General features: G+C 38.8%; 1 protein-coding gene across 5 annotated transcripts in view; it reads left to right on the top strand.

Moving 5' to 3' along the window:
• The window catches only part of cacna1ia (calcium voltage-gated channel subunit alpha1 Ia), a 241,021-nt gene that overhangs the window by 108,984 nt on the left and 108,583 nt on the right, over positions 1–23,454 (top strand). For all 5 annotated transcript variants that reach the window (XM_051940863.1, XM_051940862.1, XM_051940860.1 and 2 more), the window contains exons 3-4: positions 13,207–13,318; positions 21,826–21,959. In XM_051940863.1, the coding sequence (XP_051796823.1) occupies positions 13,207–13,318; positions 21,826–21,959 (246 nt within the window). The remainder of the gene's footprint in view (positions 1–13,206; positions 13,319–21,825; positions 21,960–23,454) is intronic.

Genomic DNA, 23,454 nt, shown 5'->3' with positions numbered 1-23,454 from the left:
AGGAGGGGAGCTCCCTGGCAGCCTGCCGTCCTCACACATCAGAGATTAGAGCGACAGGGAGAGAGGCAAGGGCAAAAAAATGAAAAATAATGATAATAAAAATACAGCAGAGTGACAGCAGACAGAAACACTGCATCGGTAAAAAGAAGTCACTTTTCAACTTTATTTTATAGGACGATTGACTGTCAGGGTTAGGGGTTTTTCCCTGTCTGGTTAATTATAGAAAATATCTGTTAAATCTGTAGAAAAAGATTTTAGTACAAGTACAAATTTACAGGTCAGCTGTAAATAAGGTCCACGTAAAAAAAAAAATCAGTGTTTTTACAGATTAAATTTATTCTTTTACAGTGTGTGATAGTAGTTTAAAAATCAGCAAAAATAAAATTATTTGACAAATACTTGTTGTTACTTAAAAAAAAAGATATGTAAATGTAGGACTGAAAATTATTTTCCCCTGTTTTGTTAAATTACAGTTAATATGAAGTAAAATTACAGAAAAAATAAAGTTAAGGATTAAAAAAAAGCAGAAGAGGTCAATAAAAAAGTTTGACCATAAAAGTGCATTTTTAAATCATCTGATACTTTAAAGAAAAATTATGCATATTAAGAACTGAAAATGACTTTTAAAAATAATTTTAACTGTCATTTTACAAATTTTTCCTGTTTTCTTAACATTTATTTTATTTACAGATAATGAAAACGTGTCAAAACTTTATATCGTATCCACATTTTAAAAAGGAAAGCATAAAATATACTTTCATTTTTGAGTTATTTGAGACTTTCCCTATTTTTTTTAGTTTACAGATAATATCTAATTAATCACAGAAAAAAATTCACATCAACTGTAACAGAAAAGCACGAAGCATGTGAATGTAAAGCTACACTGTCCATTTAAATCAGCTAAAATATGTCATTGTTTTATAGATATTTGCCATTATTTTCACATTTCTTTACAGTTGTGCATGTTATTGCATTTCTCTGTTTTGTTTTATATATTTTTTTATTTATTCTGGTGCATTTGGTCCCAGATTGTATTTATTTTATTTATTTTTTCCAGTGTGGTTGACCTGCACGTCACTCATCCGAGCTGACGGGTTCCTCCTCCAGCAGCTGGGACTCTCCTCAGAATGACACGACCAAACATCTCAGGCTTCTTTCTTCTTCTTCTTTTATTAAGACAAGCAATTTGAAAACGCACCCAACTAGATGGGACAGCAGTTGTCACAAAAATGTCTGTGGAGGAAGACGCGTGTTTTACCGCCTGTCTGTTTGTTTGCATGTTGCATTCAGGAAGCAAACAGCAGCAGTGTGGACTCGCTGTGTGTGTTTGTAGCCATCAGGCTGCGTTCTCATGGGCAGAAGAGACAGCGACAGGCCTCAGTGAGAAGCAGGACGTCATTCTGATTCTCTCTGAATGATCCTCAGGGTGTTCACAGACACACACACACGTGTAGACATAAACACACATGTACACCACCGTTCAAAAGTTTGGCCTCATCCAGACAATTCCATGAAAACTCCCACTTTTATCCATGTGCTAACATAACTACACAAGGGTTTTTTAATCATCAATGAGCCTTTCAACAGCATTAGCTAACACAATGTAGCATTAGAACACAGGAGTGATGGTTGCTGGAAATGTTCCTCTGTACCCCTATGGAGATATTCCATTAAAAATCAGATGTTTACAGCTACAATAGTCATTTAGCACATTAACTATGTCTACACTGGATTTATCATTCATTTAATGTCATCTTCAGTGAAAAAAAAAAGTTTTTCTTTCAACAATAAGGACATTTCTAAGTGGTTCCAAACTTTTGAACAGTTGTCTACATGAATTAAAAGTGCTCAAAAATGACTTAAAGTTGCTCTAAAGGAACTAAAATTGTTCTGTAAAAGTGAAAGTTGCTCCATATTAATTAAAGTCGCTCCATACTAGTTGAAGTTGCTCCAAAGGATTTAAAGTTGTTCTAAATGAGTCAAAGTTGCTCTTAATGAGTTAAAATTGCCCTACATAAGTGCTGTTGATTTAGCGTCTCTGTTTAATGGAGTCGTTTCTCTCCCAGACCTCCACCCTCAGAGACAGGAGGGTGAGATAAACTACTTTTACTGCTTTAAAGGAGTGAAAAGAATCATACAGAAATAGAATTTGGTTCCTAAATTATTTACACGATTAGGAAGCCAAGTTATAATCACACAGCCAACTAGTGAGGGTCTCTTTTCCTGCTCAGTCTCAGTGGAGGAGTCTTCGTTACACTGGACAGGAAAAAAAAACATAAAATGGATCGAAGCTGAGACCAGCTGAGACTGAACGGACAGCAAACGTCCTCATGTCTTATTCAGCTCACAGACTTCACAGTGTAGAGTCCAATCAGTTCAACTTTTCCAACTACAAACCAGCTGCTTCTTTGTTCCTGTTTTTTAACTTCTTCATGCGTGTTAGATCATTTATCTGTATATTTAATTCATTAACTGGACATGTGTGCACTTTTAGTTGGACTGTTTTTAACCATCACAGGACTATAATACGACCAGGTCCTTTAATATGAAACATATTGAAATGAAACAATCAAAATGATCTTTAAGTGCTTTAGTTGGAGGTTATTTACGTCCAAATGTGCAATCCACCTTTTAAAGGGACCAAAAGTAATTAACGGTTGGCTGCTCAGCTGTTCCATGACCAGCTGTGTCATTCTGTCTTTATTTCATTTGCAAGAAACAGATAAAAGGTCTACATCAGTGGTGTCAAACATACGGCCTGCGGTCCTCCAGAGGGTCCAGAGAAGACATTAGGTGCAGATTGTAAATTAGTAAAAGTATAAATTTAAAATAAATTATAGACCATGACAAGTTGCTTTATTAAGTAAAATATGAAATTGTTCATTGTTCTTTTGTCATTTTGTGTCTCATTTTTGTAATATTTTGTCTTGTTTTGTTGCTTTTTGTCTGACTTTTGTTGATTGCCTCGTGTCTATTTGTCATTTGTTTCTCGTTTTTGTTGTTTTGTGTCTTTTTTGTCTCGCTTGTGTCGTTTGTCTCAATTTTTTGTCATTTTTGCTGCCTTGTAAATAATTTTTTAATAGTTTGTATTGTTTTTGTTGGTATTTTGTCTTTTTTTGTCTGATTTGTGGTGTGTCTAATCGTTTGTCATTGGTTTCTTGCTTTTGTCATATTTTTGTTGCTTTTGGACTTTTTGTCTGACCTTTGTCGTTTGTTTCTCATCGTTGTTTTGTGTTTCTTTTTGTCTTATTTTTGTCATCTTGTGTTTTGCTTTATTTGTTGTTTTGGGTCTTTTTTTGTCTGGTTTATGTCGTTTGTCCAATTTTTCGCCACTTCATAACTTTTTTGGCAAATTTTTTTCTCTATGTTTTGTTTTGTGTCGTTTCTATCATTTTTTGTCATTTTTTTTCTCGCTTTTGTCATTTTGTGTCTCACTTTTGTAATATTTTGCCTTGTTTTTGTTGTTTTTTCGTCTTTTTTGTCTGATTTTTGATCATACAGTACAACACTGAATTGTTCATTTCCAGATCCCTGTGACTAAATGTTGTGTTCCTTTGTAGACGCTCTGTGATCTGGAAGCTGTAATGTGGAAATAATGTCCTATAATATCATCACTGATGCTTTAAAACGTTCTGTCACACCGACAAAATGGTTTTAAACCGTTAAAGCGCCTTGTGCACCGAATGCACCGAACATTTCAACAGGTTAAATCTGCTGCACATTCTAATTAATCTCAGCTTTAAAATGTTTGGATGCTGCAGTCAGCAGGGAACAGAATAAATAGGAAAGGCAGTCAGCGACTAAATCGGTTTCTGCCCCTGAGCTCACCTTTTTTACATTTTTATGATTTGTTTTTCTAAAAGATGTTTTCCTCTGTCTTAAATGTATGGAAAATAAGGTCAAAATGGCTTTTCTGTTGTCTGAATGCACAACAGAGACCGACAGAGAGACAGAAAGAGAAACAGACACTTGGAGAGAGAATCCTGAAATGTTTTGTCAAAAGCGGAGACAGAGAGCTTGATAAAGTCGGAAAGCTCCAAACAGAAAAAAACAGGATGAAAGAGGAGGGCAAGTGTCTGATGAAATCTGTATTGACGCAGAGGGACAGGCATAAAAATAGGTAGAGGCGTGGAGAAGAAGAGGAGAGAGAAGATGAGAAGAGAGTAAAGACAGAGAGGAGGCCCGGTCGGCATCCTAAGGAGATTAGAGGAGGAGAGAGAAAAAGGCTCCTCAGTCACACGCCGATGCTCTCTGGCTGGATAACATTTTCAGTTAATATTCCTCAAGTAATAGCTTTAAAAGGACAATCAAATTAAATGCTGAGGCTCAATAACGGCGTGCCTCCCTTCCTTTCTCCTCAAAGCATCCTTGATGTCAGGCTCGGTTAGCGGCCGCCCAACATGATTAAGGAGTGACACCAGCATGCATCAGCTCGCTCTCTGGAATCAGCTGGCCGTGAGTCAGCCGCCTGCTGCTCCGCTCTCCGGGGAGGCAGGAGGTTTGGGGTCAGTATGACAAAGAAGCTGAGCTGAGTCACTTCACATGCTGCTGCTGAAACCGTTAGCTTTGATGGGGTGGAGGTGAGGAATCCGTAGGGCCGAGGGGAGCGCCGGTTTGTGGAGGAAGCTGTGTTTCACCCGAGCTGCTCTGCAAAGACTCGTACTCTCCTCTCTGAGCTGTGAAGTGATGCTGGAGGCAGCTTAAAGCACATACTGTTCACCGGCAGAGTTCCTGTCCAAATCCCAAACAAGTCTCCCTGCTTTCAATATCTGCATTCCTCTTCTTTCAAAAATAAGAACGTTTCTAAGTCACCTTAAACCTTTGAATGGTAGTGTACATGAATTAAAGCTGCTCTGCATGAGATGAAGTTGCTCTTTATTAAAGTTGTTCTATGTTAAAGTTGCTTTATATTAGTTAAAGTTGCCCACCATTAAAGTTGCTCTATATTAGTTAGTTGCTCTATATTAAAGTTGCTCTATTTTAAAGTTGCTCTATATTAAAGTTGCTCTATTTTAAAGTTGCTCTGTATTAAAGTTGCTCTATATTAGTTAAAATTGCCCACCATTAAAGTTGCTCTATATTAGTTAGTTGCTCTATATTAAAGTTGCTCTATTTTAAAGTTGCTCTGTATTAAAGTTGCTCTGTATCAGTTAAAGTTGCCCACCATTAAAGTTGCTCTATATTAGTTAGTTGCTCTATATTAAAGTTGCTCCATTTTAAAGTTGCTCTGTATTAAAGTTGCTCTATATTAGTTAAAGTTGCCCACCATTAAAGTTGCTCTATATTAGTTAGTTGCTCTATATTAAAGTTGCTCTATTTTAAAGTTGCTCTACATTCGTTAAAGTTGTTCTAAAATTAGTTAAAATTGCTCTAAAATCAATCAAAGTTGCTCTATATTAAAGTTGCTCTATATTAGTTGAAGTAGCTCAGCATTAGCTAAAATTGCTCTATAATAGTTGAAGTTGCTCTTTATTAAAGTTGTTCTATATTAAAGTTCCTCTATGTAAGTTAAAGTTGCTCTATATTAAAGTTGCTTTATATTAGTTAAAGTTGATCTATGTTAAAGTTGCTCTATATTAGTTAAAGTTGCTTTATATTAGTTAAAGTTGCTCTATGTTAAAATTGCTTTATATTAGTTAAAGTTGCTCTATGTTAAAATTGCTTTATATTAGTTAAAGTTGCTCTATGTTAAAGTTGCGCTATATTAAAGTTGCTTTATATTAGTTAAAGTTGATCTATGTTAAAGTTGCTCTATATTAGTTAAAGTTGCTTTATATTAGTTAAAGTTGCTCTATATTAAAGTTGCTCTATGTAAGTTAAAGTTGCTCTATATTAAAGTTGCTTTATATTAGTTAAAGTTGCTCTATGTTAAAATTGCTTTATATTAGTTAAAGTTGCTCTATGTTAAAGTTGCTTTATATTAGTTAAAGTTGCTCTATGTTAAAGTTGCGCTATATTAAAGTTGCTCTATTTTAAAGTTGCTCTACATTTGTTAAAGTTGTTCTAAAATTAGTTAAAATTGCTCTAAAATTAATCAAAGTTGCTCTATATTAAAGTTGCTCTATATTAGTTGAAGTAGCTCAGCATTAGCTAAAATTGCTCTATAATAGTTGAAGTTGCTCTTTATAAAAGTTGTTCTATATTAAGGTTGCTCTATGTAAGTTAAAGTTGCTCTGTATTAAAGTTGCTCTATGTAAGTTAAAGTTGCTCTGTATTAAAGTTGCTCTATATTAGTTAAAGTTGCTCTATGTTAAAATTGCTTTATATTAGTTAAAGTTGCTCTATATTAAAGTTGCTCTATATTAGTTAAAGTAGCTCAGCATTAGCTAAAATTGCTCTATAATAGTTGAAGTTGCTCTTTATTAAAGTTGTTCTATATTAAAGTTCCTCTATGTAAGTTAAAGTTGCTCTATATTAAAGTTGCTTTATATTAGTTAAAGTTGATCTATGTTAAAGTTGCTCTATATTAGTTAAAGCTGCTTTATATTAGTTAAAGTTGCTCTGTTAAAATTGCTTTATATTAGTTATAGTTGCTCTATGTTAAAGTTGCGCTATATTAAAGTTGCTTTATATTAGTTAAAGTTGATCTATGTTAAAGTTGCTCTATATTAGTTAAAGTTGCTTTATATTAGTTAAAGTTGCTCTATATTAAAGTTGCTCTATGTAAGTTAAAGTTGCTCTATATTAAAGTTGCTTTATATTAGTTAAAGTTGCTCTATGTTAAAATTGCTTTATATTAGTTAAAGTTGCTCTATGTTAAAGTTGCGCTATATTAAAGTTGCTCTATTTTAAAGTTGCTCTACATTTGTTAAAGTTGTTCTAAAATTAGTTAAAATTGCTCTAAAATTAATCAAAGTTGCTCTATATTAGTTGAAGTAGCTCAGCATTAGCTAAAATTGCTCTATAATAGTTGAAGTTGCTCTTTATTAAAGTTGTTCTATATTAAGGTTGCTCTATGTAAGTTAAAGTTGCTCTGTATTAAAGTTGCTCTATGTAAGTTAAAGTTGCTCTGTATTAAAGTTGCTTTATATTAGTTAAAGTTGCTCTATGTTAAAGTTGCTTTATATTAGTTAAAGTTGCTCTATATTAAGGTTGCTCTATGTAAGTTAAAGTTGCTCTGTATTAAAGTTGCTTTATATTAGTTAAAGTTGCTCTATGTTAAAGTTGCTTTATATTAGTTAAAGTTGCTCTATATTAAGGTTGCTCTATGTAAGTTAAAGTTGCTCTGTATTAAAGTTGCTTTATATTAGTTAAAGTTGCTCTATGTTAAAGTTGCTCTATATTAGTTAAAGCTGCTTTATATTAGTTAAAGTTGCTCTATGTTAAAATTGCTTTATATTAGTTAAAGTTGCTCTATGTTAAAGTTGCGCTATATTAAAGTTGCCCTATTTTAAAGTTGCTCTACATTTGTTAAAGTTGTTCTAAAATTAGTTAAAATTGCTCTAAAATTAATCAAAGTTGCTCTATATTAAAGTTGCTCTATATTAGTTGAAGTAACTCAGCATTAGCTAAAATTGCTCTATAATAGTTGAAGTTGCTCTTTATTAAAGTTGCTCTATGTTAAAGTTAAAGTTGCTCTATATTAGTTAAAGTTGCTCTACTTTAGTTACAGTTGCAGTGTAGATAAGTTGCTCCAGTGTAGTTTCTGTCTTTTGTCTCCCTGCTTTCTGGATCTCTGCATTCCTTTTCTTTTCTTCTAAAACCATCTCGCTGCTTCTTCTCTGTTCTTGGCTGGAACACTGAACCTCGAGGCGGGTTGTTTAGCTGCGCTGTGGGACGACAACACACACTCACCTAAACACACACTCTTATGCATGCAGATCTGGTTGATTTTCATCGCGTGTCTTACTGTAATATGTCCCAAAGTGTTTGCATTTGTTTTTCTTGGAGGACGAAAGTGTCCATCACGTGTTGCAAATGATAAAAAGCAAACCAAAAAAAGCTGTGAATAAACAGAAGATACGACAGCTGAGAAAATGGAAATGATGTTGAGAGAGAAGAGTAACAGAAAGGAAAAAACAGTGAGACCCAAAGGGGATAGAAGGAATGGATGGTAAGATGAGGTAACCGGCAGACAGACTTTATAAAAGCATTTCTTTGAGTGCATTGTTCTGATATCATTTCTCTGTTACCCCAGAGAGAAGCGGCCGAGGCAGAGGAGAGGATGGAGAGGTATAAAGATTATTGGATAGCTTGGCATTTATGTGTGTATTAGTGTGCAAGAAAGAGACATACTGAAAAAATGAAAACAAAGATGTTTCAACTGTATTTTCCCTAGATGGAAACTAGTACAGGAGGTCCTGGACCTGGAGTTCTGTTCCTACGGATCGACTCAAGTCAGAAAATGTAAACACAACTGTTACGTGCATCAAAATATCGATCAGTTCTTCATAAAGTCATGAATACCAACGACTTTCATACATGTATGAATCATTGTGCAAGAAGATAACAGAACATGTTGCACTTTTTTTTTACAACTGAAGCGTTTTATTTTATTTAATTTCACTTCCATGGAGACGGCTTTCCTTTTCTTCCAAGCATCAGAAGAGTCTGACTTATGCTGGGAGCCATAATGAAGGCAAAAAGTTAGTGAATGTAGCACAATCCAAGGTGGAGTACAACCAGAGAATGGAAACAAAGCCGTCTGTTAGCGCCGTACGATGACGTATTCATCCGCTCCACTCACCAACTAGTTCCATGTAAGCAGTTCAGACGTAATGACAAAACGCCGTAAGTCGAGCACGTCGTAAACTGAGGACCTCTGTGTATACAACGTGTGTGTGTGTGTGTGTGTGTGTGTGTGTGTGTGTGTGTGTGTGTGTGTGTGTGTGTGTGTGTGTGTGTGTGTGTTGCAGAAGGAATCTGCAGTTCAGATTTTCTTTAAAGTGCACCTCAGATTTACAGAATATCCTCAAGCTGCATAAAATCATTTCACACTGCTGATTTTTTTTTTGTTTTTTTGGGGGGGGGTTTATCTTCTGTCCTGAATCCCGTTCAATGAAAACATTCGGCAGGTTCACTGAGAGGCTGCCGTCTGAATGAAGGTGTTACACAACTGATAGTGCTCCCTTCACAAACACAAAAATGCTTGCCCTGCATTTCCTACATTAGCATACATGTTTAATGCGTCCAGGTTTGGGCTCTGTTCAGTCAGAGTGTGGCTGGGTTGCATTAGTACATATCTGCAGCGATCATCGGTGTAGAAATGAGCTACACGCGTGTTCGACTGCAGAACCACACAGACAGAAGGTTGTTGCTAGAGGTACGGACCGTACCCGTAGCCTGTGGACTATGGATACGGCACTTGCCATTTGCCAATCAGATACGCGAGATCTGGTCACGTGACTCCCGGTAGACGCTAGCTGTACAGACCCGTAGCATCGGTACTACAGGTACGGACCCTAAACCTGACCCTAACACTAACCCTAACCTTAACCTTTGCTTATCTTTCAACAGTTTGCAGTGGTTAGCAGCTTCTTGGCTCACGAGACTCGCGTACGGGTCCGTATCTGTCTGGCAAATGGAAAGTGCCGTATCCATAGCCCACAGGCTACGGGTACGGGTCCGTATCTGTAGACACTACCCAGACAGAAACACACATCGGGCTAGTAGCGAGCAGAAGTTCTGTAAGGCCACTTTCCATAAGAACAAAATACTTTAAGCTCATTCTGAGCAGGGAGCAAATACAAAAAGGAAGACAAAAAATAAAGACTTAAGAGGATAAAGTACAGAACTAAAGCAACATAAGCTGACAGCTTAAGATATTAAAGAAGCTGTGAAAGAGTTTTAAACTACATTATAGTGATTAGAACACACACACCTTCTACTATATGCACAATATGCAGAACATATGGGTCCTGTTCAGGTTTATTCACATTTGTGTTGCATTAAAGTGGCACATTGTGCTTGTGTTAGCTCCTCCAGAAGGACTTTTTACTGCTTCCAGATCTGTGGTTCAGGTGTAAACCAGGCTGCTGGAGCATCCTGCAGGGCGACACGGTGGCTTTGTTAGATGACAGGAAAGCAGAAAAGACGAAGAGGGAGACCGAGGGCAAGCAGCGAGGTGCCAGACTGTATATAAAACACATCGTTAATTTCACTCATGAAACAGTAACTTTAGCTTTAGTGCATTATGACTCATCATTTTAAATAAATAGATAAGGGGTCCTGTGTCGTGGCAGACTGGGGCTATGAGGAGCACATTCGCTTGGTTGTGAATCTGTCATGTGACTCATTCAATCAAATAGCAAAAAAAAAACAAAAAACAAAAACATGCTGGTTGCAGAAGTACTTGTCTTCTTCACTCCATTGATGAATTGCTCAGAGTGGCAGCTGTGTGATCTCTCGGTGCTCTGATGTGCTGCATGCATGCTGTGAATGAGTCAGTGGCTGTGAATGAGTCAGAAATCTGCAACGTGAATATCTGTGCTTGTGTCGGACTGGAGTCTGTAAAGCAAATTGCTGCAGAGGATTATCCAAGTTTTACTGCATTCATTGTAACTTTATTAATGATCAGTTTAACCTTCAGTTCCAGGAACATAGAGGTGCTCAAGGTTTGTGATAAAAAATGAACAAAAAACAGATTTAGTCTTTGGATTGTGACGCCTGGAGTGGATGAAAAAAGAATCTGGTCTGTGAACGTATCACACCAAACAACCCGAAATGATGAAAAACCATCAAACTGGGACGTAAAAAGACTGAAGACAACCCAAATGTCACAAAGAGATCAGAAAATTATGAAAAAATGTGACTCAAAATGAGCTCATAAAGACATAAAATGGCCAAAGTACGACTCAAAACATCCTTAAAAAGAAGAAAAATAACCAAAATGCGATGCAAAACACCTGCAGTGAGATGTAAAACAAGCAAAATGTTGCATTCTATGCACACAGAGCAGTGACGTGCAGTCAGGGGAGGCAGACCTGTCATCATGACAAAAAAAAAGAAAAAAGAAAGTGTACATAAATAAATATTAATATTTTCCACTGATCTGTGTTAAAAATGCATTTGCAGTATGAATACACATTTCTGACATTTTACTGAGTAAAAATTGGCGAATTTGAGTTTTTCCGATCAAATCCAGGGCAGAAACCCCGGGTGAGGGAGGGCCGATCTGTGCCTCACGTCTGACTGCATGATCCAATACAAACTGGGTTGTATGACGCGTGCCCGTTTCTGTTCCTCAGCATATCGCAAATATGAACTTTACAGAAATATTCGTTATACACCATGACTTTCTGCAGTCTGTGTAATGTCTTTTATGTATGTGTGAGAGAACTATTCCTGCTGATCGCACAATAAAGTGCAGAGAAAAGTCAGCAGGTGAGGCAGGCAGTACTCTGCCTCAACTCAAGCGGGCGTACGCAAACTGGCAGGTGCTTTCTCGCTGCGGTGCTGGCTTCAAAGTCGGCATCAAGCTAAAGCCAGTAGGTCTGCACACATCTCTGTACTTTAATTTGTTTACAGTATATAGTAGTGGTTAGCACTTTCGCCTTGCAGCAAGAAGATCCCCGGTTCAAATCCCGGCTTGGGCCTGGGATCTTTCTGCATGGAGTTTGCATGTTCTCCCTGTGCATGCGTGGGTTTTCTCCGGGTACTCCGGCTTCCTCCCACAGTCCAAAAACATGCTGAGGTTAATTGGTTACTCTAAATTGCCCGTAGGTGTGAATGTGAGTGTGATTGTGTGTCTGTATGTGTAGCCCTGTGACAGACTGCTGACCTGTCCAGGGTGTCCCCTGCCTTCACCCGAGTCAGCTGGGATAGACTCCAGCACCCCCCATGACCCTAGTGAGGATAAAGCGGGGTATAGAGAATGGATGGATGGATGAATTGCTTAAAACACAAGATGTGTGCTCTATCAATAGCTATAAAAGAAAGTTCTTTATAGGACAAATATATTCCTGTGTATATGTTTGTGAGTGTAACTGAAAGAGGAATGCTGATGGGATATGAAGCATGATCAGTAGTTGCATGCTGTTGGATGAATAGTGAAATAAGATGCTTTTTTCAGTTCTTACAATCGTAAATCTGACTCTTGAGGAGTCAGTGCCTCACCAGCCATGAACCTCATGTCACTGACACAGAGGCAAAAATAAAGAGTCAAACTTTCATAATATGCAAACAGAAGAGCATAGGGAGGATTCACGGTGCTTTGTTCACATTTTCACCAGAGTTCCAACTCATGGGGAAAATGTTTACGCAAACAGTTCATCCTGGTGCTGCTTGTGTCTGCGTGTAATCGTCTGTTCCGTATAGGTTTCAAATGTTCCATAGCCTCTGAGAGGAGGCTACTGGGAAGTCAAGCTTCTGTTAGCAGCTGCTCATTCAGTGAGAGGTTTCCCAAGTCTTGGTAAAAACTCCAACCTCTGTTAGCAGCTGACAGCTACTTGTGTGTGTCTGGAGCTACTGAGGGGATTGGTGTGCTATGTTTCACTGGAGATGTGTGTGTTTTTAGCACCAGTTTTATTTAGTTAATTCTGTGCACTAGTCTTGAGTTTGTATCATTTTCTGATGTTTGTGGTGGGTGTTGCTACTGAGTTCATGTCTGGATAAGGAGTTCAGTTGTGTTGTATTTGTTTTGCTCATTTAAAAACTCTGTTAGCCTTTATTTGGTTTCATTTAGTTTTCTTTTGTTTGATCACTTTTATGTTAAATTTGTCACTGAGCAAATCAGATGCAGAGAAATGACAAGTTCTGTTTTAAGAAAAAAATTTGAACTTGGTTTTTAAAAAGCTGACTTTTCATATTGAGACAATGACAACTGGTTGTTTTTGTTACATCCAGCTGACCTGACCCTAGCTGTTGGCTTGTGATCGCTAATTTAACAGCAATGTTTGCACCCTCATCACTGTTTTGCCAAAAGCTGTTGCTGCATTCATCATTTAGCACAAGTTGTTCACCCTACAGCTGAATGATTCTGTTTTTTGAATGTTCTAATGATGCATGACTGTAAAATGTGAGATGTTTTAACGTAGGGAGCAGAATTACAACTGCATTGAATTCATTGTTTTCTGTTGCTTACACACATAATTTGTGATTTTACATGTGAGAATTGTTTCTTTGTTATCTCGGCCACACAGATCTCAGGCCTGTGGTGGAGCTGCTTAGGTCAGGTAGACTTTCTCCACCTCTGCAGCCTGCATGCTTTGTGCATGTGTGTGCATTCCTCCTCAGCTGCATCGCTCCTTAACCCAGCTGTGTTAATACGTGGTTCGAGAGGATTAGCATCATGGTGATCCTGCTCAACTGTGTGACTCTGGGCATGTACCAGCCCTGTGAGAACATCGACTGCACCTCGGACCGCTGCCAGATCCTGCAGGTAAAGTCGACGTCTGTGTGTTTGTGTGGAAGCGAAATCACACCGAGGAGGACGTAGAACAAAACAGTCAATTATTAGAAAAGAACTCACCTCTCTCCTTGTCGCTAATGCGGTCGCAAACACAGACGGCTGGAAATGCTCCCTCTTGGAACGCGGGTATTTTCTCCTGCTTTCTGAACAGGGAATTGGGACTTTAGGTTTGTTTTAATATAGCTGTGTGGAGCCACATGAGAGCTTTGTCACATCGTGATGAGAAAATACAGAGAGGAGAAACCAACAGTTGGAAGTGTGTGCAAACGCCACAGGTAACAAAGAGTCACCCACAGGTTTTCGTCCTAATTCCACTGCGATTTGTTACATAAATCAAGACTGTAAAGAAATGTAAAGACTGGTTTACCTTCTTCCTCGGCCCAGACAGGAACAGCTGATCTTTTAACCCTGGTGTTGTCCTGCGGGTCAAATTGAGCTGTTTTAAAGTTTGAAAATGTGGAAGAAAATGTATTTTCACAGTGAAAGCTTCCACATTTTCAACATTTTTGGGAAATTTTTGAAAAAATTTTGATGGAAAGAAAAATGTGTCTTTAGAACAGTCAGAAAAAAATCTACCAAAATCCTGCCAAATTCACGTAATTGTGGTTGATTTTTTTCCCGAATGTTCCTAAAGAAAAAAGTACAAGATTTATTGATTGATATATATATATATATATATATATATATATATATATGTGTGTGTAATCACTTTGGATATTTTTAGGATTTTTTGGAAGATTTTTATTCATTTTTGAAAATATTTACAAGGATTTTTTCAAATTTTTTAAGGGAAGCTTTTAAGGATTTATTGGAGTTTTCTTCCTGAAGATTTTGCAAATTTTTATAAATTTGGAGAAATTTTTAGCTGAATTTTGGATTTTTTTTCAGGCAAGAAAACAATATTTTTGGCGCCTGTAAATGAAGACAACAGGAGGGTTAAGTTAATAATTATTCTCATGCAAAACCTTTCTTTCATGTCCATCATTGTTGGTGGGTTTGGCTGATCCTCATCCTGCCTGATGTTAATTCTCATATCAGAGCGTGGTCTTAGAGCTCTATATTTCAGATTGCTCATGTTTTCCGTTGTTTTTCCTGTAAGCTGCACTGGGCTAATGTCGCTAATGTGTTACTGAGTGGGTGATTTGCCAGCTGGCTGAGGACTCGCTGTGTACCTCTGGGATTGTAATTGCTTGTCACTGAAGTAAATTTGGCAGGCTCAATTTCAGGTGTGGCAAGGACGACCTAATTCTGCCTCGCATGCTTCTGGTTCCCGATTTTTAATGTCCATTGACACTGAAAAGCTTTCTACAGTAGCCTACTAGCGAGCTTCCTGTCGCTGTATTTGTTTGTTGTTGTGTTGACTGATTGTGCCGCCGTATCTCACTCGCCTGCGGCACGTCGGGGTGGATTATAATATCGAATTAAGCCCTGCAGACCAAACTGTAATAGGTTTATTTATCTCATTGGATTTTCTCGTCATTGTGCAGACATGTGTTCACTACTGCCTTAAACCCGTTGAGCACATCTCTCTGCTCCTAGCTCCTCCTCATGTTCCCATTCCCTCCATCCTACTCTCTCTCCCCTGTCCTCCATCTTTCGTCTCTCTAACAAGCATATTGTCTCCCCAGGTATTGTGAGGGGTGCTCTTCAGGTGGTTGCTAATGGTAACAGGAGGCATTTTGCTGACAGGGCTTAGATAGTTAGAGCGGCCTTCACATGTTTCTCTCGCCCTGTGTGACTGTGGAGCATCCCCAGTCACTCTGTGGAGGAAATAAACAGCCATAAACGGTGTGTGTATATCGTGTGTTTGCAGGGGTTAAAGCGGCATGTGTGGTGAGGTGGAGCTCTGGACCTCAGTGGTTAAAAGCCGATCTGAGGTGTGGATCTTAAACGATGACTAAAAACAGGGCTGGAGTGAAAAAACGATACAGCTAAATGAGAAGCACAAACCTATTCCAAGTTCTGCAGCTGTTCAACCAAACAAACCTTATCTGAAAGTGTTAGCCATCAGCCGCGGAGTCTTTTCTGTAATAATAATAATCAGATTAGTTGAAAGCCATTTTAGAAGTCTCATTTCTTTTTTCTATTTCAATTCATTGTTCTACCAAGGAACACGACGGAGTTAAAGGGGAACTTTGGTTTTTTTCAACCTGGGGTCTGTTTTCATATGTCATTTCATACATGTGAGTGATGGAGAAATGAATTTTTGACATAGCTCCAGTATTTAGCCAGACAGGCAGCTTAGCAGCTCAGCTAGCAGCTCAGCTAGCGAAAAGTATGGGGCAACTGGCCCCCCCGCGTCAAAGTCCTCCCTAACGTGCTTTTTCCCCACACTGACCGGCTCGGATAGTCTCAACGAGTGTCCCACAACATACTAGAGATGAGAAGTGAACGAAAACCTCCACATTACCTGGCGATCGCTCTTTGTTGTGGTCTGTATCCAAATCTCAGGATGCTAGAAAGCAAATCTCGTTCCGAAATTGCGTGATAGCTCGCGGCAAAACACCACGCAAGCTATCACGCAATTTTACATTTTCGTCATGCCTCCATATATGATGACAATAAAGCTGTTCTATTCTAAATACAACTTCTCTGCATCGATGTGCAATAGCTAATGTGTGCAGCAGAACGTGAATTTCTGTGTGACACTTGTGTCAAAACATAGTTGCTGTCTACATGTTAAAGTAACCCACCAAGGCAAAAAAAAAATCAGCTTCAAACAAGCAGAAACCATCAGGCTAACAGCTAACACTTACTCATATCTTCACACAGATTTTAACTTTGTTCTCCCACTGCTCCACATTCTGCTCTGACTCTGGACTGTTTGGCTCTTCACACTTTCTCACCTGTTCAGGGTGAAAAGATCTGTGATTGGCCAAAGTCTCCATCACAGGCTCAACTTTTGAAAAGCCTGAAAATGGAATAGGTTAGGAGAAGCTGTCTAGTTTCCTCTGAGACTGCCTGAATTCCAATATGCTAAAGGTTATTCTGAAAGTCTTTCACCAGTAATGCTAAGAATGCACTGCCTACCCCAGATTAAGAACGTAAATGTTAGAAAACATTTGATTTTTGGAGAGTATCAAGTTAAAAAATAAAACTTTATTTGATTTATTTAGGATTCAGATTTAAATTGAAAACACACCAAGAACATCAAATGAAAAGTTCTCAAAAAAAATAGGTTACATTCACTGTTCCCATCATGAATTCCTAAAATAAGATGTTTTTTTTGGTCACATCACTTAGTTCTGTCTCAGAATGCTCCATTACAATGCAAGGTTATGATTGTGTTTTAAATGATTCCAGTTCATGTTAGTCAATGAAAACTGCACTGAAGAGTGTGTTTTAAAACTGAAGTGCTGCTCAGTTAATCTCTTTGAGATTTGAGATACTTTTTGAAGATTCTTTCAAATTATTTTTTCATTGCTTTGGGGAGCACAAACAGAAACTTCAAACCAAAACTATCTCCACAGCTAAAGATGCTGCCGTAGATGACATCTGTCTCCTCATAGTCACCGTTTGACCCATAATGGAGCTGAATAAACTGGAAAAGGGGAAGCAGGTCAAATTTTAGCACATACACACAAATTCACACCTGGAAGCTGCAGCTCAGGATGAAAACTGCCCCAGAGGAAGTGGAGATGCTCTCCAGATGTCCTGATTTAACTCCTGTTTGCTTCTCCCAGATGGAAAATTGCTATTCTAATTTAATTGACCTTTGTGGAACAACATTCATTATATCCTCAAATAAGCACCTGTTCGGTCTTTTTAAAGGAGCCTCAGATGTTCAGGAAGCTCAAAGACGCTCCGGTTTCCCTGCGACGTTTGTCCTCACGGCACCTCCGGTTTTATACGCTGATTAACTCTGTCAGTGGAGTAAGACACACACGTAATATGATGTTATTCTTTAAATGGTCCACCATCACGGTCCTGATGACCTACTTACCGTCCTCTCCTCCTGCCAAAGAAACGGCACAATGACAGCATATGAAGTAGCTTCCACAGCAGCTCCTCTTTCTCATCATGAAAGGACCCATCAGCAGACAGCCCCAGCCTCTTTACACATCATGGCGGTGATGAAACCTGATAGGCCGACTGAAGAGGAAACCGGCGGTGGTGACAAATAACTATGATGAATTCATTCCCCTTTCAGTCAGAGCGGAGCGCGACAGGGATTTGACTGGTGCAGCCAATGTCGGATTACATGTGAAGCGTGCAGGCTGCATTATTTATCAAAACATCATTTAAACAGCATGTGAGACTGATTCTCTCATCGTCCCCATTGAGCCGTGCCAGCTCTGTGTGCTGGCTGATGCATGTGCTTTAATGTGTGTGTGAGCGATGATGGATCACACATGCTGGCTCCAGAAATGCATTACAAGGCACAGTCATGCCCATATATTTACACACAAAGCCGTGTTTGCACGACAGCCAAGCAGCATATACACTCACACATTCCCACAAAACGAGTGCACAAATTTACAACCGACGCGCTCCTGTCTCTGCTATGAGGGATTTAGATTTTTGAAAATAACAAACGGCGTCCACAGTTGTACAACAAGAGAGCAGATCTCTGTTTCTGTATCCGATCTCTTGGCTCTTGCTATTTCTGATTGAGACAAAACAAAAACAGGCCGAGCTTCTGCCAGAGCTGCAGCGTGAATAAATCCACTACATTTCACACGGCATTTATCTTGTTCAGTGTGGTCTAGGCTTGGGCCGTATCCAAATTTTGATACCGTCAAACTTCCTTCACATTTTACCGGGGTATACGGTATTACCGTGACTATTACTGTTACTGGCTTGTGCCTTCATGTTCGGAAATTGAATACTGGCAGCAGTGAGTGGGTGGTTGATTCGGAGATGCGTCCTCAGGTTAGAGGTGTTTCCATCGCTCACGATCACCTTTTGATTGCAGAATTTACAAATTGCTTCATCAGTATTTGCCGGCTCTCCTTTCTCATTTGCCTGGAACCCGAAACCCCCCCCGCGCTGTCACGTGACAACGTCACGTTCATAAACTTTATGGAAAGTCTCCAAAAGTAGGCTAAAACATAACTGTTTAAGTAAAACTGAAAATTCAACCACACAAGTGCTACTGGACAGAGAATCAATTTTAGGCATTAAATGACTTTTATTTCATATTTAATCCTTATGTTAACCTTTCCTGCTCAGCTCCCGACCGTGGTCAGGAAGCTCAGGGGAGGACAGTTCTCTGGGGCCGAAGTTACTGTCGTTACTTCGCGGTTAACCCCCTTCACTTCCTCAGCATTCGTAGAAGGCAAAGACACAGGAGCCCGGCCTTATTGAAGAACACTGCAGCCTTTATTGTAATTAGTAGCGGCTGAACCATACAGTTGCGCTAACCCAGCAGCTACACACCTCTTCTCTCTTCCTCCCCGAGCCGACTGCCATCTTCCTCGCTCACGCTGCATTCAGGGTCGCTCGGACATCTCGCTCTCCCCTTCTCACACACACACACACACACACACACACACACACACACACACACACACACACACACACACACACACACACACGCTGCTCTCTCTCCCTCACTCATAACGGAGCCACACACCATTGCATTTTTTTCATGACTGTATTGGAACAGATACCGCTGCTATTTTTAAACACCGGCAGTATACAGTATTACTGTAATACCGCCCAATAGTGTGGTCCATAGCTGTGAACACCATCTTCTGATTGTTCACCAATGCTGAGTGGAAAAAAACCCTCCAGCTGAAGCCTGTTACTCCTGCTTGTCCAAATCTACCACAGATCAGTGTTTTCTGCTCTGCTCTGGGATGTTGTTGAGTCTCCAGTTTGTCGTTTAACTTCTGCCTGAAACCTGGAGGAGGTAATAACCTTAAAGCACTTGTGGTGAATTGTTTTCCTTCTCGGTGTGTGTGTGATTTGCTGAGTGTGTTCTCAGGGTGCTGTCCTTTAGCGGCTTACAGCAGCATTCGGTTGGAAAATCCTCATTAGTTTTTGCAAATCTTTAGCCGCTGTGTGTTTTCAGAATCTTTAGGCCTTATGCCTTTTTATCTGTAAGTTACTGTCAAATTTATTTAACTTTCTAATAACCAGAGTTGCTTCTTCTTGCCACCAGAATTTTAGAAATGCAGCTTTGATGGGTAAACATTCCTGCATTGAAGTAATTTACTTATTTTATATCTATACAACTGTTAAAAAGTTTGGAGTCACCCAGACAGTTCTTCATGAAAACTGAAACTTTTACTTTTACATGAACTCAAGCTGGACTAAATTAGCTACAGTTGGTATTAATTAATGGTGCTCAATATTAAAGTTGCTCCAAAATGAGTTGAAGTGTAATGAAATGAAATGTCAGCATCGGTTAAGATTAACTGGTGGATAGCATCTGTTCCTGGTTTGTTTGAAAATGTTTTGCATGTACGGGGAAGCAGTAGATTTACATTTTATCATTATTATTCATCATGAGAAGAGTTGTTTATTGATTTGGCAATAATAAAGACTTGATGTTTTCTGCATTTAGGTGAGAAATGATGTGCATATATGGATCTTGGAATCAGCAGTTACTAATATATATTATATATATAATACTGGCATATCAAAGGTTACACTACAACATTTTTGGTGGGAAAAAAATGTTAAAATGTTTCTTAAGAACATTCACAAAAAATCAACCAAAATCCAGCGAATTTTGCTGGATTTTGGTTGATTTTTATGTGAATGTTCTTAAGAGAATATTAGAAATTTTGCTGATATATATGTAATCACTTCAGATATTTTTAGGGGTTTTTGGAAGATTTTTACTCATTTTTTAAAAATATTTACAAGAATTTTCTTGCCAAGTTTGGGGGATTTTTTTTAAATAAAACTTTTTAAGGGAAACTTTTAAAGAATTACTTGAATTTTCTTCCTGAAGGTTTTGCAAATTTTTAGAAATTTGGGGATTTTTTTTGCAGATTTTTTTCAGACAAAAAAAAAACAATATTTTTTGGTGCCCTTAAATGAAGATAACAGGAGGGTTAATACATCTGAAATTATGAGGTTACATGAAAGTAAAAATCTATTTTTGAGTGAAAAGTACTATTTTTTAGCATGTCTGGCTTATTTTAAGACACCTAAGCTTAACAATCCTGGTAAAAGAGCTTAAAATAAGTTTCCCAGCTAATTTTAAGAGCTCAGTGTTCTAAATATCACATCTTATTTCAAGAAGTCTTACCAAGATGTTTTTCACTTGTTCTATTGGCAGATTTTTTTCCACTAATTTCAAGGTAAAAGTTCCTTGAATTAATTTTTTTTCTTGTTTTGAGAGGAGCATTTTTTCCAGTGTAGGAACAATCCAGCATCATGTATTCCTGCTGCAAAGTCGTAACTGGACTTCTACGTCTGACTGATTCTTCCACTGAGAGGAGTGCAGCTCTGGTGATGAAGGACGACAAACTAAAAAGCCAAATTATAACCGGTAGCTTTTCAGCAAGCAGCTGTGACTTCATTTGAATTTCTAGTCCTTTGAAATGTGTGCGTCAGGAGGCAGCCGCTTGAGTTATGTGGTGTAGGAATATGTAAGCAGGCAGCAAACAGTCATACGGCCTCAGGCGAAGCACCGGGAAAGAGTTTTGTTCCCAAAATACAATAGGTGGTTTAGCAAGTGATCTGAGCATAATAAAGTAAGCAGGACATGGCAGAGATATGTTCTCTCTTTCTCTATCCCTCTCTCACCAGTTTCTGTCTTTGTTTTCTCTGAGGTTTGACCTGGATCTCCCTCTTTCTTTTTTCCTGTTCGCTCTTTGCTTCTGTTGTGGCTGAGCTCCTGCAGCGTGGGCCGCCTCACATCCAGCTCTGTCGGTGTTCAGCTCTGTAACGCGTTCAGATGACAACATTAGCAGTAAAACCAGCTCCATCAAAGAGCTTTCATGGTCATCACCATCGAGCAAACGGGATTCTCAAATGTTTGTTTGCATGTTTTTAGATCATAATTGTTGCTGTTTAAAAAGGCAGTTGGTTGGAAAATGGTTCATTTGGCAGCTCTGTGATGAATCTGCTGAGCTTGCTGCATTTAAACCTGCTTTTGAAAGGTGGAAGGCCGTTCATTGTTCTGCAGCGTCTGAATAGACACAGGGTCGAAACCAAACGGAAAAAACAACTTGAAGCTGGAGAAGCGTTCTTCAGAGCACCTTTTCATTTTGCCGTCTTTCCCTTCTCATACTGCTATCAGTCCAAATATTTGTTTTTTCCTCCCTCTAGTTCCACTGTTTCCAATTAAAGAGGAACTTTTTAAAGTCCAGACAGTTTGTCCTCATCAGAGACTGAGAGCTCTTCATTCACTGAAAAACACAGTAGAAAAAAAACTAGAGGGAGCTTCATCAACAGCTTGAGCCAAATAGCTTCATGGAGACAGCAGACGAAGCAGATGCCCTGCCCATGTGTTTACAGATTTCAAAAGCATATTTTTTCCTCTTTTGCTCACTTTGTCTCTTTCTCTCTGCTCGCAGGCCTTCGATGCGTTCATCTACATCTTCTTCGCGTTGGAGATGGTAGTAAAGATGGTGGCTCTGGGCATCTTCGGCCGTCGCTGTTACCTGGGAGACACCTGGAACAGACTGGACTTCTTCATTGTCATGGCCGGGTAAGAAGTCGCCTCACAATGTCAGCGTTTAATGTGCTCCTGGCTCGTGAAATCCAGACATTAGAACAGAATAGAATAGAATAGAATAGAATGACTTTATTGATCCCTTAAGGGAAATTCAATTGTTTGGTCTTACCTTTTTGCTTTTGAATTAAACAGTCTGACTGCTGATGGCAAGAAAGACTTCCTGAATCTTTCAGTCCTGCAGAGATAGGAGCCGTCCACTGATGTTTCGTTGTTCATTGAGGCAGATGTGAAGTGGATGATCCATGTTGGTCAGAATGGCTTCCATCTTGCTCAGTGCCCGTCTCTCCACCTCATCCTCCAATGTGTTCAATCTGATTCCAACCACAGAGCAGCTTTTTTAATCAGTTTGTTCAGACGCCTTGCATCCTTCTGTTTTATGCTGCCTCCCCAGCAGACTGCAGCATAAAACAGGACACTTGCTACCACAGACTGATAAAACATCTGCAGCATCTTACTGCAGATGTCTAGCGATCAAAGTCTTCTGAGGCAATAAAGTCGGCTCTGGTCCTTTTTGTAGATGAAGTCTACATTTTTAGACCAGTCTAATTTATTGTCAAGGTGGACACCTAAATATTTATATGATGTCACCATCTCAATGTCAACACCACAAGTGTTCACCGGATGAAGACAGGGTTTGGATCTGCAGAAATCTATGATCATTTCCTTTGTCTTTGAGGCGTTGAGCAGCAGCAGTTTTTGTGACTCCAGTCACTGAAGCCACTTATCAGATCTCTGTATTCAGCTTCATGTCCAAATATTATTATCATATTATATTATGGAGCGTCAACAAACTCAACGCTTTACTAGATCCTGTCCTTATTATTATGTCATGTCATTATTGTGTAATGATGAATATTATCCTATTTAATTACAAGGCTGGTGGACTTCACCTTTACCTTTACTGGGCTCTTTGGTGTGGCATCTGGACTGAGTTTATTAAGGTAAAATCTGTTTTTTAGTGGGTAAAAAGTCATCTGGATGAAATAAAAAGCTAAACAAATCAAAACTACCCCACTGAATTACAGCTAACAGCCTCCATCACCTCCCAAGAACAACAACCACGTCAGCTATGTGAGAAAAAGCGATAAAACATCATGTTATTGTCGAAGTGACGAAGCAGCTGCTCAAGTTACGACTGGTTTTATTATGAAACTGTGTTCCGTTATGGTTTCTGAATCCTCCGACAAATGATGCTGTCCTGCTGATTGTGGGGTTGCATCAGAAAACACTTGAACGCGTCATTCTGGACAGCAGTGACAAACAGCCTATTATGCAGTTTAATTTGAAGGACTTATTGGCTCCAGGACCTTTTGTTTCTCAGTGTTGAAACCAGCAATCTGTCACTATTACTCCGGTCTCCTGCACTTTACTAAAGACTACTTGATCAATTGTTTTTTAATCTCTTTATTAAAATCAGAAAGAAGATTAATTCTGGCTATCACATGCTATTAGGTGCTGCATAATTTTA

The sequence above is a fragment of the Acanthochromis polyacanthus genome, chromosome 21 (genome assembly GCF_021347895.1).
Source record: "Acanthochromis polyacanthus isolate Apoly-LR-REF ecotype Palm Island chromosome 21, KAUST_Apoly_ChrSc, whole genome shotgun sequence".
In the NCBI taxonomy this organism is placed as follows: domain Eukaryota; kingdom Metazoa; phylum Chordata; class Actinopteri; family Pomacentridae; genus Acanthochromis; species Acanthochromis polyacanthus.
This window is presented reverse-complemented; position numbering and strand designations above follow the sequence as displayed.